At 44.8% G+C, this 20734-nt stretch overlaps 1 protein-coding gene across 12 annotated transcripts in view; it reads left to right on the forward strand.

Moving 5' to 3' along the window:
- SYNGAP1 (synaptic Ras GTPase activating protein 1) overlaps window positions 1-20734 on the forward strand; it is a 643453-nt gene that overhangs the window by 492124 nt on the left and 130595 nt on the right. For all 12 annotated transcript variants that reach the window (XM_082263688.1, XM_082263695.1, XM_082263697.1 and 9 more), the window contains one exon: window positions 8665-8809. In XM_082263688.1, coding sequence (XP_082119814.1) covers window positions 8665-8809 — 145 coding nt within the window. The remainder of the gene's footprint in view (window positions 1-8664; window positions 8810-20734) is intronic.

The raw sequence follows: 20734 nt of genomic DNA on the forward strand, positions 1-20734 counted from the left end.
AGCAGAAGAAGCAGTGCTACTACCCATACAGCTCACCAATAAACGAGCTCCCGGGTGCCTGATCCACAGCCGTTTAACTGAGTACATATGTAGAAAGATGATCCGCACACCCATAGTTGCTCTTAAAAAATCTTCATCTTTATTCAGAAACCACAGAACACAACTGCTGATAAGATCAGTTGATGCGTTTCAGCCTATATGGCCTTAGTCATAACTTTTTTAAGAGCAACTACCGGTGTGCGGATCATCTTTCTACATTTTACCAAGGGACCCTGCGCTTTTCCTTTTGCACATCATAGTTTCTATGGTAAGACTTATAGGCGTTCCATCTTGTCCCTCTTGGTCACAGCGGCAAAAAAGCTGCATCCCGCTCCTTTGGAAACAGGCACAGGCTCCACCCATAGCCATTTGGCTGAAAAGAGTGGTTGAAATTAATGAGATGGAGGAATTAGCGGCCACTAAGAAGGGCCTCTCGGATACATTCCTCAAGAAGTGGTTCTATTGGCACAAATTTGTATACTCTGACGAGTACAAGGCCTTGCTGAATTAAATTACCCTAAAATTTTTATTTTTTTTCTCCCTTCTTTCTCTTTTCTTCCAATGCTGTTTCTTTCTTTTTCTTTTCTTCCAGGTTACATTAAAAAAAAAAAAAGAAAATCCTCGCAGGGTACAGAGACTCTTGAGAGCTGGGCCTTCCAGAATGTTTTTTCCTGACCCATGTATTGTTTATGACCTCACTTGTTCCTCATATTTTGACATGGGTATCATGGGTTTCTGTATTTTCTGTGAGTTTTCTTAAGTATTGAAAAAAAGAGGAGGAAGAAAAATGTTTTATTTCCTATTATGGGTTGAGAAGAAAGACAGATGAATTTACAACACATGGGGAGATGTGTCTGCAGAGAAACTCAGCAGCTCAGTCCTTGCTACGAAGGATATAATGATTATATGAGGCCAATAGCAAACCCATTGTTTGCAATGTACAAATTCGATAACAGGGCATAAAGTGTAAATGGTCCATCTTAACAGTTTGTGAGAGACCTGATGTTATCAACCTACGGACTGTGCTTTCCCCTATATTAATGAAGGGATTGGGTGATGGAATAGTGTTTAAAACAAGCTCCTTCATAGTACAAGATAAATGAAAAAGTCCAGATGCTGATCTTTCCCTAAGCAAAGAAATATATTTCAAGAATCCCTTAGGCTGCTCAGGCTCAATTAAAACTCATAGTTTAAGCGAGAAAAGAAGATAAAGTCCGTAAAGCTCCCACCAATTCTGGAGCAGCTCATCTACAGTAAGTGAGGTCAGCAAAGCTCTCACCACTTCTGGAGCAACACATCTAGGTGAGGTCAGCAAAGCTTTCACCGCTTCAGGACCAAAACATCTAGGTGAGGTTGGCAAAGCTTCCACCTCTTCTGGAGTGACACATCTAGGTGAGGTCAGCAAAGCTCTCACCACTTCTGGAGCAAAACATCTAGGTGAGGTTGGCAAAGCTCCCACCACTTCAGGAGTGACACATCTAGGTGAGGTTGGCCAAGCTGAAGCTCCCACCACTTCAGGAGTGACACATCTAGGTGAGGTTGGCGAAGCTTCCACCACTCCTGGAGCAGCACATCTAGGTGAGTTCAGCAAAGATCCCACAACTGGAGCCTCACATCTAGGTGAGGTTGACAAAGCTCCCACCACTCCTGGAGCAACACATCTAGGTGAGGTTGGCCAAGCTTCCACCTGTTCTAGACATGCATATCTGCATCTAGGTGAGATCGGCCAAGCTCCCATCACTTCTGGAGCAAAACTTCTAGGCGACATCAGCAAAGCTCCCATCACTTCTGGAGTGACACATCTAGGTACTGACAAAAAAAAAAAAAATGTTTCACGAACATGACAAAATCACGAACAGATCTGTTCTACATAAGGTAAAATGTGTTAAGAAAGAGCAATTGCTAAGGTAACTTCAAAGATATACTTGAAACTAAAGTAGCAAATTTTGTTGAATAAGATGACTTCTCATTTGAGGTGGTTGCCACCTCTAGTATAAAATCTCTCTGGCAAGAAAGCAAAGCAAATCAAGATTCAAGGTGAACAAGTAAATGTGATATGTTTGAATGTATTTCAACAGCAAAAAAAGAACTGGCTACTATCCACAAGCTTTATGGATATATTACAGAGCAGTTGAAAGTAAAAGGCATATGCTGTTTGACGTATACAAGCAAAGACAACAAGCATAAGGACATTTTACTGTATATTGTAGACTACATGGTTAACTCTAGGGCTCAGAGCTTGTCTGAACATAAAACAAATAAAATTAATCTGTCTGCACGGGACTTTCAGCAATCATAGTCAACTGATGTCAATAGATCTGATATTATAAAAAAAGAGGAAATTAGGCTACAAATACCATTTCAGCAATGCAACCTCCTTGAGGTCTCTCGGTGGCACTAACATCTTCACCCTGTCTTCTTTTGAGTTTGACATGTTTGGTAATTTTTAATTGCTGGGCAGTGATGACAAAACCCCCACCTAAGTGCATGGTAGTCACATTTTTTATTTAAAGGCGTGCAGCAGATACAATCAAATGTAGACTTCACATAGATCACAATCGGTATGAAGTTCTTTAGTCACATCCAATATACAAAGAAGTCCTTCGACATCTACTGAAAGGTAAAACAGTGTAAGCACAAACATCAGTGTCTAAAATATAGTGTACAAATAGAGGCAAAGGGATCCCTCTGGGGGACAGCTCAGGGACCAACCCTGCACATGAAAAAAGTCCCTTTAAAGCCCAAGAGGAGCTACAAAATTTCAGGGGGACATCAAGTGCAGGGGGTCTTGCCGAGGTCTGTGCTCTCTCATTTTTTTAGCAAATATGAAAGGGGGTGAAAAAAGTGAGGAAAAGGAAAGAAAGAGGAAGGAAGGGGGAGAGAAAAAAAAAGAGAAATAGAAAAAAAAAAGTGGGGGGTGGGCAGGGTAAGGGAATTGGAAGGGGAAAAGAGGGATCACCCCCGGGGAGCAGGAAAAACCATCACCAATTGGGCAGTATAAGTCACAGGGGATTGGCACAGGTTATGCGTATTGGAGGAATTCAACAGAGAAACAAAAGAGATCCCAGTAGAACCATCTGGTTTGATGTTCCTCAGATTTATCCCGAAGAGCAGAAGGCAGGTCTTCAATTTGTTCAATGTCATTCACTCTTGCGAGCTATCGGGCCACCATTGGTGCAAACTGTTGTTTCCACATACAGGGGATGCAAGCCTGTGTCGCATTAAGAAGGTGTTTGAAGAAGAACTTATGATACTGTTTCCTTGATAAAGGGGTATGATTGATTAGGACTGGTTGTTGGTTGTTGGTTGATTAGGATTAGTTGGTTCATCATGTAGGCAGATGTCTGTAAATTTATGGACAGGTTGGCAGAAAGATTGGAGCATTCCCAGAAAATATGCAAGATGGTACCCGGGTGTATGCTACAGTGCCAACAGTGGTCTGTGTTTTGGGGGAAAATTTGTCAAGAACCGACGGAGTTCTATACCAGCATGTAATTGTTTTGTGGGTGGTCTCTTGATACTTACTGCAGAGAGGATTTCTGCACAAAGAAAAGTATGCATTCTTTTTGTGGGTCAGTAAAAGCGAAACATGCAAGTCTTTTTCCCAGTTCGCAATAAACGGTGAATCTGAGGTTGTATGGAGATCCAACAAGAAATTGTAAGTTGTAGAGAGGGACCTTTGCCCAAACAAAGCTCTGGACTGTGGGGCCAAAATAAGGCTGTAAACCAGGAGTAGATGCCTACACTGTAAGACCTATGCAAAATACTTATGTATTCTTGATATCAAGTTAGGGTGTTGGCAGAGAATGCCTTAACCACTTTACCACCGGAGGATTTTGCTGTCTTACGTCTGGGCCACTTTTTGCGATTCGGCACTGTGCGACTTTTACTGACAATTGCGCGGTCATGCAACGCCGTACCAAAACAAAATTTACATCCTTTTTTTCCCCACAAATAGAGCTTTCTTTTGGTGGTATTTGATTACCTGTGCAATTTTTACTTTTTGCTCTATAAACAAAAAAAGAGCGACAATTTTGACAAAATAACAATATTTTTCACATTTTTTTTATATGAAATTCCCCCCCCCCCCCCCAAAAAAAATGTAAAAATCTAAATTTTTTATCATTTTTGGCCAATTTGTTTTCTGCTACATATTTTTGGTAAAAAAAAAATCGCAATAAGTGTATTTTGATTGGTTTGCGCAAAAGTTATTGCGTTTACTAACTAAGGGAAAGATTTCTGTCGTTTTTGGTGGGTGTTTTTTTAACGAGTAATGGCGGCGATCTGCGATTTTTTTTTTGCGGGACTGCGACATTGCGGTGGACAGATCGGACCCTTGACTGACATTTTTGACACTTTTGGGGGTACCAGTGACATTACTACAGTAATCAGTGCTATAAATATGCACTGTTACTGTAAAAATGACACTGGCAGGGAAGGGGTTAATTTTATTGGAGAGGGAGGGGTTAATGTATGCCTGGTGCTTACTGACATGTGTGGGGGGAGGTGACTGAGTGACACAGGGACAGATCGCAGGTTCAGCTATGCTGAACCCTGCAATCTGACACTGCCTGTCACTTAGGAGATTACACAAGCAGGCGGATCTCCAGACTCGATTCCCAGATGATCGGGGAAGAGCAGCGTCGATCGCCGCTGCTCCTCCCCTGGCCCGACTCCCGCTGTGACTGAATACAGCGGGAGCGAGCCTCCGGCGGCGCGCACGCGGCACAGAGAGAGGGGAATGTCTGGCGACGTAGGTCTACGTCGTCAGGCCTACAAGAGCCACTTTGCCGCAGTAGAGCTCTAGTGAGCAGCGGTAAAGTGGTTAACTTGTCTTCAGAATGCCTGAAAGTAGACAGAGATACAATTGAGGCAATCCCTCACATGAGATCACTTTACAAAAATGGAAAATGATCGTATTTGCTTAAATGCGATTAACCTTGCACAAAAAAGCACATGGATGGGCAAATTAACAATAAAAAAATATTCTCCAGAAGTCAGTCTGGCACAGAGAATAACTAAACTTCCAATTTTCCAACATGTACAGTAGACTGAAAACAAATGCAGTGCTGTATCTTGGCCTAGGCCAACAAGGCCCAGGCCTAGGGCGGCACTTTGCGGGGGGCAGCAAAAAAGCTACACCCTGCACGAAAAAAAGACAGCCTCCTCCCGGGCCCCGCACGAAAAGGGTCTTCGTCGGCTTGCGCTACACTTTTAATAAATTGCCAGTCTTATGGGATGAAACTGGCCAGAGGGCAGAGTCCAGGAGGCAAGTCAGTTTGGCAACCCCATAAAGTGGTCAGTGATGAGGCTGCACAGATGGGCACTGATGAGGCTGAGCGTATGGGAACTGATGAGGCTACGCTGATGGGTACTGATAGACTTGTGGTCTGTGGTTCACAGATGACAGGGCGGGTTGTAAACAGTAAAGGGCGTGGCCTTTACAGGAAGGGGTGGGTCATATGTAAATTAGGGGGTGCACAAATTTAGTCAGGCCTAGGGCAGCACAAAACCTAAATACACCACTGAACAAATGTCTAGTTTGAATACACTTGGAAATGTGTTTGAGTAGGATCAGACCTTAGGCTTTATGTACACTAGCAGCTCCTAAACTTGAGTTTAGGAGTTTTTGGAATTTTTTTGCCAAAGCTCACTAAACTCAGCTCCATAAAATAATAATAAAGGAAGAAGGGTTTAGAATGCAATGTGTGTGTGTGTTATACAACACAAGAAGGCGAGGCATGAGGTGGAGAAGGTAGGTAGACAGGGTCATGGTCAATTCCTATTGTAGAGACAAAATACACTAGCATCTGATTTATTAGGGACAAGTACATAAACCAAGGGTACCAAATAGCCATGAACTTCTTTGTTGCATTGGAAATTTTAGCCTCTATTTTCTCATGCAACATGATCTGTGTGACTCTCGACTTAACCTTCAGTTACTGAGAGAGTGGGAGATTTACAGGCTTTAGCGAGTGTTTGTTTCACTGCTGTAGGAACGTGAGTTAAGGGTTAATATTGGGAGGGGCTGACCCTGCATATACAATGACCATTCATCATAACATGACCACCAACCTAATATTAAGTAGATCCCCCTTTTTCAGCCAAAAAAGCCCTAACTCGTTTAGGCATGGACTACACTAGACCTCTGATGGTATACTGTTGTATCTGGCACCAAACCGTCAGTAGCTGATCACTGCCTCTGCCAGCTTGCCTTCTTCAATAGTGCATCCTGGTGCAATTTCTTCCTCGGTAAATGACGCACACGCATCGAATCATCAATATAATGTAGAAGAAAACATAATTCATCAGACTAGGCCACCTTCTTCCATTGCCCTGTGGTCCATTTATGATTCTCACATGCCCATTATAGGTGCTTTTGGTTGTGGACATGGGTCGGTGAGGGGACCCTGACTGGTCTGCGACTATGCCACCCCATACACCCCAAACTGTAATGCACTGTGTGTTCTGTAACATTTTTATTGGAACCAGCATTACCTTTTTCCGCAATGTGAGCTATAGTAGCTTTTCTATTGGATCAGACAACACAGGTCATCCTTCGCTCTCCATGTGCCTCAATGAGCCTTGGCCACCCATGACCCTGTCACCAGTTCACCAGTTTTCCTTCATCGGACCACTTTTGGTCGGTCCTAACCACTGAAGCCCGGGAACTTCTTACAAGAGCTGCAGTTTTGTAGTTGCTCTGACCCAGTCACCTAGCCATTACAATTTGACCCTTGTTAACCACTTAAGCCCCAGCCCTATTTCGGACACTTTTTGTTTACAAGTTAAAATCAGTATTTTTTCCTAGAAAACTACTTAGAACCCCCAAACATTATATATATTTTTTAGCAAAGACTCTGGAGAATAAAATGTCGGTCATTGCAATATTTTTTGTCACGCGGTATTTGCGCAGCGGTCTTTAAAACGCCATTTTTTTAAAAAAAATTTTTAAAAATCACATTTCACTGCATTTAAAAAATACTAAACAGTAAAGTTAGCCCATTTTTGTATATTGTTAAAGATGATGTCACGCCGAGTAAATAGATACCCAACATGTTACGGTTTAAAATTGCGCCCCCCCCGTGAGATGGCGACAAACTACGGTCAATAGAGATCTCAATAGGCGACGCTTTAAATTTATTTAACGGTTACCAGTTTAGAGTTAGAGTGTAGCTCTTTTTTTTTATTATTGCCCACGCTCTGGCGATCGCGGCGATATCTCACATGTGTGGTTTGAACATCGATTTCATTCGCGGCTCGACTTCCGTATACGTTTTTTTTGTGCACAAGCTAACTGTGACGGGGGCGGCTAAATTTTTTATTTTTTTATTTTTCCTATTTATTTTATTTTTTTTTTAACTTTATAACAGGTTTTTTTTATAAAAAAAAAAATCTGATCACTTTTATTGCTGTCACAAGCAATGTAAACATCCCTTGTGACACCAATATGTTGTGACAGGTACTCTTTATGGAGGGATCAAGGGTCTAAAAGACCCTAGACCCCTCCACTACACTTCCATGTATGCAAAACGCCGAAAACGGCGTTTTTGCATACAGCCGTTTTTTAAATTTGCCGCCTTTTGCAGCACAGTAACCCGGAAGTGACGTCATGGACGCCGCTTCCGTGTTACGTCATCATAGACCCGATCAAAGCCGTTTCCGGCTTTGATCTGGACTCCATCCAGCCGGCGGACGTGCCGGCTGGGTGCTCGGGGCTCCCGGTGGGACGGGAACCCCGAGCAAAGTCACGGAAGGAGGCGGGAGGGGGAAGGACGTCCCCTCCCGCTCACCCGGGTAACGATCGAGTAGCTAGAGGCATCATCCTGGTATATATACTACCGCAAAGTCTGCCGACGTATATATACGTTAGTATGCGGTAAGTGGTTAAAGTCGCTCAATTCCTTACACTTGCCCATTTCTTTTCTGCTTTCAGCACATTCACTTTAGGGACAACATGTTTACCTACTGCCTAATACAGTCTTTCTCAAGCTTTTTTCAGTCAAGGCACCCTTTAGCATTGTAGACAGTCTTAAGGCACCCTTTAAAATTATGGAAAGTCTTGAGGCACCCCATTCTAAAATGTAAAAAATGATTCTAATAGCTTTACATAGTACAGCAACACCCAGCATTAGAGGTGGTTAATTCTTCCAAAGCAAATACACTTTTGCACACTGATACTGACTAGTATTCCAATGTTTCTCTTCTTCCTCATTTTCTCTCCATTAGTCAGCTAATGTCACCCCAGCATAGTGCATAATGAAAACCAGTGGCTTTGTGCAACTAAAAGGCAGGCTTGATCCACCTGCTTGGCTGTATACAATTTTTGATACATTTTTAGGCATTTTGCCAAGGCACCCCTTAAGAAATATCAAGGTACCCAGGGGGCCTGGGCACCCTGGTTGAAAAAGCATGGCCTAATATATCCACTTTTCGATGGCATTTTAATGAGATTATTGATGTTATTTACTCTACCCGTCAGTGTTCATAATGTAATGGCTGATTGATGTATAGTCTGGGCCTGCTATCCAAGGGGTTCCATGGGGACACACAATCTAACACTTGTACTCAGCAGAACTGTTATTTTAGGCACTTTCTGTTACTCCTGTCTCTTTTTCTTCGCAGGACTTCCTCTCGGATATGGCTATGACAGAGGTTGATCGCTTCCTTGATAGAGAGCACCTTATTCTCCGTGAGAACACACTTGCAACTAAAGCCATAGAGGAGTATCTGAAACTGATAGGACAGAGATACCTCAAGGAAGCCATTGGTAATGTATCCACTGTGCACTGCTTGCTTAGAGGAGCCTAGACACACTGCCCATTTTGGTGGCCAGTTAGACCTCTTGTAATAAATTAGTTGCAAACCACAGTGTCTTAGAGAATCTTACTCCAACACTTCATATTCCTGATATGTGCCTGCTGCACCATGTACTTGTATGAGAAAGTATCGCAAGCTCCTGTCTGATTGGCTGCTGACTCACTAATAAGAACATCTTAAGCCTGGCTAAATAGCCACAAATGTTTCCAGGACCGCACACCAATGTAGTGAGTTACAAAACAAATCACAAAATGTCTTCAGCTGGCTTTCCACCCAACAGGAAATCCCTTCTAACAGGTTTCACCCGTGTAGGGCATAATCGTAGAGGCCACTATGGGTTGAAACATGTTAGAGGGGCTTTACAGAAGGGGGAAGATCCAGCTGAAGCTAATTTGTGTTCATTTGTTTTGTGATTCATATATTGGTGTGCAGTCCTGAGATACATTTGTGGCTAAGAAAATTGCTGTTGCTAATCGACATGGTATAGAGAACCTTGCTTACAGGTGCAACTCAAAAAAATAGAATATCTTCAAAAAGTTAATTTATTTCAATAATTCATTTCACAAAGTGAACTTATACATTATATAAACCTATTACACACAGAGTGATGTATTTTAAGCATTTCTTTCTATTACCTTTAATTATTATGGTTTACAGCTAGTGAAAACCCAAAATTCAGTATCTCAGTAAAGTAGAATATTACATAAGACCAATAAAAAAAGGATTTTTAATACAGAAATGTTGGCTTACTGAAAAGTATGTCCATGTATGGTATAGTATGCATACTTTTTTGGGGTTCCTTTTGCATGAGTTACTGCATCAATGCGGTGTGGCAAGGAGGTGATCAGCCTTTGGCACTGCTGAGGTGTTATGGAAGCTCAGGTTGCTTTGATAGCGGCCTTCAGCTCATCTGCATTGTTGGGTCTGGTGTCTCTCATCTTCCTCTTGACAATACCCCACAGATTCTCTATGGGGTTTAGGTCAGGCGAGTTTATTAGCCAATCAAGCACAGTGATACCATGATCATTAAACTAGGTATTGGTAGTTTTGGCAGTGTGGGCAGGTGCCAAGTAATGCTGGAAAATAAAATCCGCATCTCCATAAAGCTGGTCAGCAGAGGGGAGCATGAAGTGCTCTAGAATTTCCTGCTAGAGGGCTGCACTAATTTAGAACTTGATAAAAGACAGTGGACCAACACCTGCAGATGACATGGCTCCCCAAATCATCACGGACTGTGGAAATTTCACACTGGACCTCATGCAACTTGGATTCTGTGCATCTCTACTCTTCCTCCAGACTATGGGATTTAGATCTCCAAAAAAGAAAAGAAAAAAAGGATTTTGGACCACTGAGCAACAGTCCAGTCCTTAGCCCAGGTAAGAAGCTTCTGATGTTCTCTCTGGTTCAGGAGTGGCTTGACACAAGGAATGCAACAGTTGTAGCCCTTAGCCGGGATACATGTGTGTGTGTGTTAGGAACACTCCCTGTGTACACTGAAGTGCTGTCATGAATCTGCCAGTTAAGAGTTAACTTAGTGCAGACTAATTGCACTAATTGGCAAAAGGCTGGCCTATTTAAACACCACAGCAGCACTGAGCCATTGCTGTCTTGTCTGCAGCTTTACCTGTACTTCCTGATTCTGAACCTGCTGTTTCCTGTTGACTTCCTGATCGACCTCCCGGCTTGTCCACTACTTTGTCTGCTTGCGGCCCGCCCTGACCTTGGCTGGTTCCTGTGACCATTCTCCTGCCTTATCCTTGTCGGCTTATCTGCTTCCGATTCTGGACGTGTTCACCTCCTGGTGGGGCAACCCTGGGGACCGCGACCTGGTGTTAGCTTGCAGCGCAGTCTATCCCCACCATCAGGGGCTCTAGTGAAAACCAGCTAGCACTTAGACTCCGCACCTCAGACTAGCCCGTGTCTACCACCAGTGTGACCCGTCCGTGTTCCTGTTGTACCAGATCCCACGAGGCTACCTCTGCATGTCAGGTTCAGCCACCAGCACCATTACAGTACAAGACAGCCATGTCGGAGCCTGCAAGAGGGGCCTCTCCTCTGGACGAGATCTGCCAACACTTGGCAGCATTGTCGCAAACAGTCAAGTCGCTCCAGGACAGCTATGTGCACTTGGAGGAACGGTTGCACTCTGTGACTAACCCAGGGAACCCTCCTGTTTCTTTGGTACCCCCAACTTCCACGACACCAACAGGTTCGGTCTCAGGACCCACAGTGGTGATGCTACCACCTAAACCCAGGGTTCCTACACCAGAGCGATTTTCAGGCGATCAGGGCAAATTTAGGACGTTCCGTATTGCATGCGAACTTTATTTCTCACTTCAGCCCCGGACTTTCTCCTTGGAAGCCACCAAGGTTGGATTTGTCATCTCCCTACTCTTGGATGAACCCCAGTCCTGGGCACACCGACTTCTTGAAAAGCGCAGCCCACACATAGACTCCTTGTCTTCTTTTTTTGGTGCCATGGCTCAATTATACGATGATCCACAGCGCACTTCCGCAGCGGAAGCTGCTCTTCATGCACTCCAGCAAGGCCGCAGAGCAGTAGAGGAGTACGTCACGGATTTTAGACGGTGGAGTACTGATACCGAGTGGAACGACGCAGCACTACGTCACCAGTTCCGCTCAGGCCTATCTGAGGGTCTAACGAGCTAGCCCGAGTTGGCGTTCCAGACTCCCTAGAGGCATTGATTTCATTGGCTATCCAGATAGATCGCCGGCTTCATGAGCGCCGTGCGGAAAGGTCTGCCCAGCACCCACGCCCGTTCTGGATGATGCCGCGGTTCGCAACTCCGGCTCATGTCACCTCCACCAGGCCCATTCCGGCTCCTGCTAACTTCACACCAGATGCCCCAGAACCCATGCAGCTTGGCGTTATGCGGTCTACCCTAACCGCTGAAGAACGACACCGCCGGCAAAAGAATAACCTCTGCCTATACTGTGGTGAAGCCGGCCATTACATACGTTCTTGCCCAGCAAAGTTTACGTAAGTTTCTCTCCATCTCTCCTTCAAGTTATCCAGTATCCGCTGCCAGTGCTACTCACTTAGCGCTCCCTGTTTCGTTTCAACTCCCGGGAGGTACAATACCAGTCACCGCAATTATTGATTCTGGAGCGTGCAGCTGTTTCATTGATCTCACGTTCGCCATCCAACAACACATCCCTCTTCAAACCAAGACTCAAGGACTTTCCATTTTTCTTGCAGATGGGTCTCATATTAAGTCTGGACCTGTGACTCAGGAGACCCCTCCACTTCCTATGGTCACTTCTTCAGGTCACAAAGAGCTACTAAGCCTGGATGCTATTGCTTCCCCTTTATTTCCGGTTATCCTGGGATTGCCATGGCTGCAGGCCCACAACCCGCAGATCGATTGGATGACAAGAACGATCAAATTTCAGTCTGATTACTGCATAAACTCCTGTTTACCGGTCTCTCTCAGCCCTGCCAGTACCCTGCTCTGTTTGGACTCTGACACAGATCTGCTTTCTGCCATGCCTAAGCCTTATCATGACTACCTGGACGTTCTTAGTAAACGGAGGGCCGAGACCCTTCCTCCTCATCGCACATACGACTGCCCGATCGAGTTACTTCCTGGGGCCGGGATTCCATTCGGTCGTATCTTCCCTTTGTCAGAACGGGAATTGGAGGCTCTGAAAGAATACGTGGATGAAAATCTAAAGAAGGGGTTCATTCGTCCATCGACATCCCCAGCAGGGGCAGGAATCTTCTTCGTGGAAAAAAAGGACCACTCTCTCCGCCCCTGTGTGGACTACCAGGAACTAAATAAGATCACGGTCAAGAACCGTTACCCTCTTCCCCTGGTACCAGAACTTTTCCAAAGACTGAGGTCAGCCTCCATTTTCACTAAGTTAGACTTACGTGGGGCCTATAATTTGGTCCGTATTCGTGAGGGGGATGAGTGGAAAACAGCGTTTCGCACCAGGTTTGGGCATTTTGAATATCTGGTGATGCCCTTCGGCCTGTGCAACGCCCCAGCAACCTTTCGACATTTTGGAAATGATATTTTCAGAGACTGGTTAGATATCTTTGTTATTGTCTACCTGGACGATATCTTGATTTTCTCTGCATCCCTGGATCAACATCGGGGACATGTCAAAAATGTCCTCGGCAGACTCCGCCAACACGGATTATATGCCAAGCCTGAGAAGTGCGAATTTGAACGCCAGAGTATTCAGTTCCTAGGTCTCATAATTTCCACTGAAGGAATTAAGATGGATCCCCAAAAGGTCTCAGCCATCTTGGACTGGCCACCCCCGTCAGACAAGAAGGGGGTCCAGCGCTTTGTAGGTTTTGCCAACTTTTACAGGAGATTTATTAAGGGATTCTCTGACATCATTTCCCCCATTACACAGCTCACGAAGCAGAATACCCGGTTCAATTGGCCTCCTGAAGCCCAGACTGCCTTTCTAACCTTGAAAAGGCTCTTTACAACTGCTCCCATTCTGAGTCACCCGAATCCTGTCCTTCCTTACCTTCTCGAAGTAGATGCATCAGAAGTGGCCGTGGGGGCAGTTATTTCGCAAAGGCAGGGTACTAAAGATCTCATACATCCTATAGCCTTCTTCTCTCGTAAACTTTCCCCAGCAGAAAGGAACTATGACGTTGGCGATCGGGAACTTCTGGCCATTAAGGCTGCCCTTGAGGAGTGGAGGTACTTGTTGGAAGGGGCAACGCATCCTATCCTCATCTTCACAGATCACAAGAATCTTGAGTATTTAAGAGCTGCTAAACGGCTGAGGCCACGTCAGGCACGTTGGGCATTGTTTTTCTCAAGATTTTCCTTCCATATTACCTACCGGCCGGGATCTAAAAATGTCAAGCCAGATGCGCTCTCCCGCATGTTTGATGATCCAAAGGAAGTGCCAGTACCCGACACCATCCTGTCCGCAGGTAATTTTTTGTTATTACAGACCAACCTGATGGCCCAAATAAAGCAAGCTTCTGCAAAGAATCTCTGTCTCCCTGAGGTGTCCCTGGTACCCAGAGATGGGTTATTATGGCTTGAAGACAAGATCTTTGTCCCTGAAGAGGTCCGAGTGACGGTTTTAGGGTTATGCCATGACCACCCTCTGGCGGGCCATTTTGGTACTCATAAGACCCTGGATCTATTAAAACGAACATTTTGGTGGCCAGATCTGGAACAGAGTTGCAGGGAGTACGTGAAGTCTTGTACCGTCTGTACCCGGAGCAAGTCTGTAAGAAACAAGGCGTGGGGCCTGCTCAGGCCACTACCAGTCCCTGACAGGCCTTGGAAGATGGTCGCCATGGACTTCATAGTGGAGCTTCCCCCCTCAGTTCCGCCATTTTTGTGGTCGTTGATCGTCTATCTAAGATGGCCCATTTCTTGCCACTCAGGAATACGCCCACGGCCAAGGAGACCGCAGAAGTTTTTATTAAAGAGATTGTTAGGCTTCATGGGGTTCCTGCAAATATTGTTTCAGATAGAGGGGTCCAGTTTACCTCCCGCTTCTAGAAAGCCTTGTGCGACGCGTTGAAGATTGAGCTGTCCTTGTCTTCTGCCTACCATCCTCAGACTAATGGACAAACCGAAAGGACAAACCAGACGTTGGAACAGTATATCCGTTGTTTCACCACATTTGTCCAGGATGACTGGGTGGCCCTACTACCATTGGCAGAGTTTGCATACAACAATGCTAAACATTCTGCTACAGGGCAAGCTCCGTTCTTCGCAAACTACGGTTTCCATCCGTCCTTCTTACCGGACGTTCCCGCTGAACCCACAGTTCCAGCAGTACAGGTTATCATTAGTTTCCTCAACCACAATTGTAAACTGCTGCAGGATGCTATAATAAGGGCACAAGCAGCCTCTAAAAAAAATTTTGACAGGAAGAGGAGAGGGGAACTAATCCTTCAACCAGGTGACCAAGTATGGCTATCTACATGCAACCTCCGCCTAGCCTGTCCCTCAAAGAAATTGGCACCCAAGTTTATTGGACCCTTCCCGGTCAAGAGGAAACTCAACGAGGTCTCATATGAATTACACTTACCTGATTCTCTTAGAATTCATCCGGTGTTTCATGTCTCCTTGTTAAAACCTACAGTCCCTAACTCCTTCCCGGGCAGAAGCTCGGAACCACCCGAACCTGTGATTGTCAATGGGGAGGAAGAATATGAGGTGGAGGCTATTTTGGATTGCAGGAGGAGGAGAGGTCAATTACAATTTCTCATAAAGTGGAAAGGTTACGGCCTGGAAGAAAATTCCTGGGAACCAGAACGGAATATCCATGCTAAAGAACTGATCTATGCTTTCTTTCGCAGTCACCCACAAAAGAAAAACCTATTGGGCACCCGGAGGTTGCCCTTAAGGGGGGGGGGCAATGTTAGGAACACTCCCTGTGTACACTGAAGTGCTGTCATAAATCTGCCAGTTAAGAGTTAACTTAGTGCAGACTAATTGCACTAATTGGCAAAAGGCTGGCCTATTTAAACACCACAGCAGCACTGAGCCATTGCTGTCTTGTCTGCAGCTTTACCTGTACTTCCTGATTCTGAACCTGCTGTTTCCTGTTGACTTCCTGATCGACCTCCCGGCTTGTCCACTACTTCGTCTGCTTGCTGCCCGCCCTGACCTTGGCTCGTTCCTGTGACCATTCTCCTGCCTTATCCTTGTCGGCTTATCTGCTTCCGATTCTGGACGTGTTCACCTCCTGGTGGGGCAACCCTGGGGACCGCGACCTGGTGTTAGCTTGCAGCGCAGTCTATCCCCACCATCAGGGGCTCTAGTGAAAACCAGCTAGCACTTAGACTCCGCACCTCAGACTAGCCCGTGTCTACCACCAGTGTGACCCGTCCGTGTTCCTGTTGTACCAGATCCCACGAGGCTACCTCTGCACGTCAGGCTCAGCCACCAGCACCATTACAGTGTGTGGTGGCTCATGAAGCACTGACACCAGCCATAGTCCACTCCTTGTGAATCTCCCCCAAATTCTTGAATGTCCTTTGCTTCACAATCCTCTCAAGGCTGTGGTTGTCCCTGTTGCTTTTGCATCTTTTCCTTCCTCTCAACTTTCCATTAATATGTTTGGATACAGCATTCTGTGGACAGTCCGCTTCTTTAGCAATGACCTTTTGTGACTTAACCTCCTTGTGAACAGTGTCAGTGACTGTCTTCTGGACAACTGTCAAGTCAGCAGTCTTCCCCATGATTGTATAACCTACTAAACCAGACTGAGAGAGCATTTAAAGACTCAGGAAACCTTTACTGGGGGGGGCGAAGTGACAGCGAAGCTGATGGCCGCGTGAGCTGAGAGCTCTCTCCTAGGACCGGGGATTGCAGCTGTTCGAGGAGCTTCGACAATATAATAATCCTCTACAACTGCCACCTTCCGTATAGTGGACAGCTATAGCCAGCATGCCCCGGAGGCACTGAGACCCGCCTCAGCCGTGGAATTGAACAAAGTTCTTTCTGGCCAAGTCCACCGGACTCTGCCAAAATGGCTGCCAGGTGGAAGGATCTCTATTGACAGCAGCTATGCCTCAATACATCGCTCCCTCAGAATATTTAACCCCTCCTAATGCCTGCGGACACTCGACCCCCTCTCCTAGAAGCCCAGCTAAAACAAAGCAGTGGCGCGACTCACAGGGAGAAGCAGATGAAGAAGCAGAAGGGTTAAGCGGCTATCCAGCTTCATATTCTATGGGCACTGGCATTACAGATCCTTTTACATCCTATCCTACCAGTGGCCAACCTATCTCTGATATAACCCACAAAGAGATGCTGATATCACTAGGAGCCTCTCTTCAAGCTGACTTGCTCTCTGGCCTCCACCAATGCAAAGTAGAGGTGCAGGCTCTGGGGAATAGAGAAGACTATAGTTGGTATTCAAAAAAAATCTCGCTCTAATTCGCGAAAGCGGATTTTTTTTGGCCCAGTTGACGTTGCGCATGCGCACATTCGCGCACTTGCAGCTCAGGACTTGCGGAGCTGTTTTTACTTTCTACACTTTTGCAGATATCTTTCTTTCTAGGTCAGTTTTTGACATTTTGTAAAAGCTAGTCATCTCAAAATTCATCTCCACATCTTCCACAGTGATTTGGGATTTTTAGGGGTACAGGGAACAATTTGGCAAAACATTAGTCAAGCTTTTAGCTGACCTGTTTTTAATTCGCGCCCTGACATTGTAGCATCTTCATGAATCTAACACTAGGCGTTATTGGCCGCCCGCCGTGCTTTGAATACCAATTTCAGACGTTCAAATTCGCCGGTTCGCAAAAATCCCGGCGTACTATGAATTAGGCCCTATATGTCAGATTATGCCTCCTCTTTTAATACAATGGTGGATGCACATGAGGCACAAACAGAAGAAATATCTTGGATCAAATCTAATCTTGCTGACTTAGAAGACAGATCTAGGCGCAACAATCTTAAAGTACAAGGAATTCCTGAAATGATTACGCCATCTTAACTTCTGCAATGTTAAAGATATATTTCTTGCCGCTATACCTAACCTATCATTAACTGACCTTACGATCAGCTGGACCCATCGCCCATCCCAAAACCTCCACATCTACCAGCGGATGTACTCCTGAGAGTGCATTACTACCAGGTCAAAGAAAAACTCCTGGTTACTTTCAGAAAAGTAGATCAGCTCCCAGAGAAGATTAGGCATCTTCAAATCTTCAAATCTTTCCGGACTTCTCACGATTTACTATGCATTGTTGTAACAACCTTCTCACAATAACAAAGGTCATTCAACCTTTACAGGTGTTTTGAGTTAATTAGCCGATTAGAGTGCGACATCATGAGTCTACAATATTGAACAGGTACTCTTCTAGTGGGATCTGGGGGTCTTAAAGCACTTAAAAGCATTCAACATGCCAATGAAAAAAATGTGTCCAAATCAGATCACCATACTGGTAACAGTCTAATGTGTAACACACTCAGCAGCGCTTAATCCTCCTATGACAATACAATGAAGGTTCATAATCCAAAACTGTCTCTTTCACATCAAGAGGTGAAACGATGGTGTCCAATGTTTAAGCAAGGTAAAAACTTTAAGGTTAAAATGCTCCTGGCTAAAAAAAACACCTGTGTTCCTTAGCTTAAAATCAGAAGCCTTCACCACACCTTTTCGTGCTCCCCTTAGCAGTGGACACTCACCACATCTCACACTGATAACAGCCTGTATGCATCAGTTGCATGAGCCCTTGCCCCCGGATAGCGGTCGTCTGCAAACTTCCACACCTCCTTTGTCCTCCTGCTTCTAATCAGGGTCAGTTTCCAAGGCTCAGCTCACCAATCCCAATGAAATTAAACAAGGAACAGAGGATAGTGTAATACTGATATGACTTTATTAAGCACAATCAATCCCCTTACTTCCCTTCACTCAATCTGCTTACATTTGGTAAAACTTGTACAGGCATATAAATAATAGGACAGCGTGTACCCTTGCTCGCCGGCCGCAAGCTGACAGTATCTCCTTCACCGAGAGAACAGCAACCTCCGGCTCTGCGCCCCTTTCCGGAACTCACGCTGACAAGCTTGGTCACACAACCGGTCTCCTGGGTAACGACGTACTTGCGTTCTGACGCGTTTCGTCACGTGGGACTTCAACTGAGAACTGCTTGCGGCCAGCGAGCAAGGGTACACGCGGTCCTATTATTTATATGCCTGTACAAGTTTTACCAAAAGTAAGCAGATTGAGTGAAGGGAAGTAAGGGGATTGATTGTGCTTAATAAAGTCATATCAGTATTACACTATCCTCTGTTCCTTGTTTGCTTTCATTGGGATTGGTGAGCTGAGCCTTGGAACCTGACCCTGATTAGAAGCAGGAGGACAAAGGAGGTGTGGAAGTTTGCAGACGACCGCTATCCGGGGGGCAAGGGCTCATGCAGCTGATGCATACAGGCTGTTATCAGTGTGAGATGTGGTGAGTGTCCACTGCTAAGGGGAGCACGAAAAGGTGTGGTGAAGGCTGCTGATTTTAAGCTAAGGAACACAGGTGTTTTTTTAGCCAGGAGCATTTTACCTTAAAGTTTTTTCCTTGCTTAAACATTGGACACCATCGTTTCACCTCTTGATGTGAAAGAGACAGTTTTGGATTATGAACCTTCATTGTATTGTCATAGGAGGATTAAGCGCTGCTGAGTGTGTTACACATTACTGTTACCAGTATGGTGATCTGATTTGGACACATTTTTTTCATGAAGTGATCTGTTCACAGTGGCTGCTATTGCATGTTTGCACATCATAATTTGAGTATACAATATTTTGACCATCTATTTATTTATTTATATATTTATATATAAGAGCGCCGGGCGGGTGCATGTAGTTTTTCCTTCAGACACCTTTGTTCAATATTCAAAACGCCAAGTTTAGCTGTTTTGAATGCTGTCATTTTTTTTTAATCTGGTGCCAGACAGTACCCGGAAGTGATGTCATGAGTTTTTGCATGGAGCCGAATGCGGCTTTGATCGGGTCTTCGGCTGCCGTGCAGGCTGGTTGCCCGGGTCTCCTCCCGCTCCTTGTAATGTAATCAGCCTTCTCAGCCGCATCGGTTGTCATTACAAGACAGCCGACTGTCGGCTATGGACGCCGGTACCGGGGTGATGCCTCTAGCTGCAGGCATCACTCCGGTACAAGCACTTTCCAAAATATCGGTAATATCCGATTCCGATATATCGGGAAAAGTGCATATCGGCCCTCGATATATCGGCTTTGCCAAAAATCGATCGATCCCTGCTGCACAGTCCTAACCTCAACCCGATAGAACACCTTTGGGATGAATTAGAGTGGAGACTTAGAGCCAGGCCTTCTCGTCACAAATGCGCTTCTGGAAGAATGGTCAAACATTCCCATAGACACACTCCTAAACCTTGTGGACAGCCTTCCCAGAAGAGTTGAAGCTGTTATAGCTGCAAAGGATGGGCCAACTCAATATTCAACCCTTCGGACTAAGACTGGGATGCCATTAAAGTTCATACGCATGTACAGGCAGGTGTCCTTAAACTTTTGACAACATAGTGTATATAATGTTTGGGGTTTTTTACTAATCTAGCCTAAAATGATTTTGTGATGATAAAATATGATGTGCATAAGATGCAAAACTGACTCTGGCAGCAAAAGGGTTAAATGACAAGGATTGATTCACCACCAATTAATGCTTGGTAAAAGTCACATTCACTGCTTTATATATCTCTGTCTGTAAACCATATCTGATTTGTGGTAATTACATAATAGGTTTGCTAATCCCAGGGTCTGGACTATAAATTGTATTTTCTATGTACAGTATATTGTATTCTAAAGGTACACCCTTTTATTATCTATAGAGTTTATAGGAAAAGTCAGCTTTAGTTGCTTTATCTGCCTCTGATATTTTTGGAGACATAACAGACAAAAAACGATTGTGAATATTGCTGATTGAGTGGGGGCTGTTTTATGAGGCATTTTTAAAACAGCAAAATTGAGTCGTGGGGTCCGGGTGTTTTATACCAGAACATAACACGGATATTTTTTGCATAGACTGACCTCGCTTTACACATTTAAGTGGGCAGTGTTAGATTGTTAGAATGTCATTTTCATGCAAGGTTTGTTTTAATTGGAACATATGTTCCAAATGTCTCAAACAACACCTATGAGAATGTACACATTCATTACCTGTCACACATTCATCATCTGAATGCCAGTGGTAGGATTGCTTAGACTTTGTTGAAATCAGACACATATCTTGCAAATCAGCCAACATTTAGGAGGTTTGAAGGATCCTGGCCAATCTCGTTCCAGTTGAACAGAAGAAAAAGAAACATGCAAGGAAGAAGTGCCAGACCATTGGATAAAATAGTTAAAATTAATTGATTGATTTTCACTAAAAACAGCC

Source organism: Pelophylax lessonae (genome assembly GCF_965119305.1).
Source record: "Pelophylax lessonae genome assembly, chromosome: 7".
Taxonomy (NCBI): domain Eukaryota; kingdom Metazoa; phylum Chordata; class Amphibia; order Anura; family Ranidae; genus Pelophylax; species Pelophylax lessonae.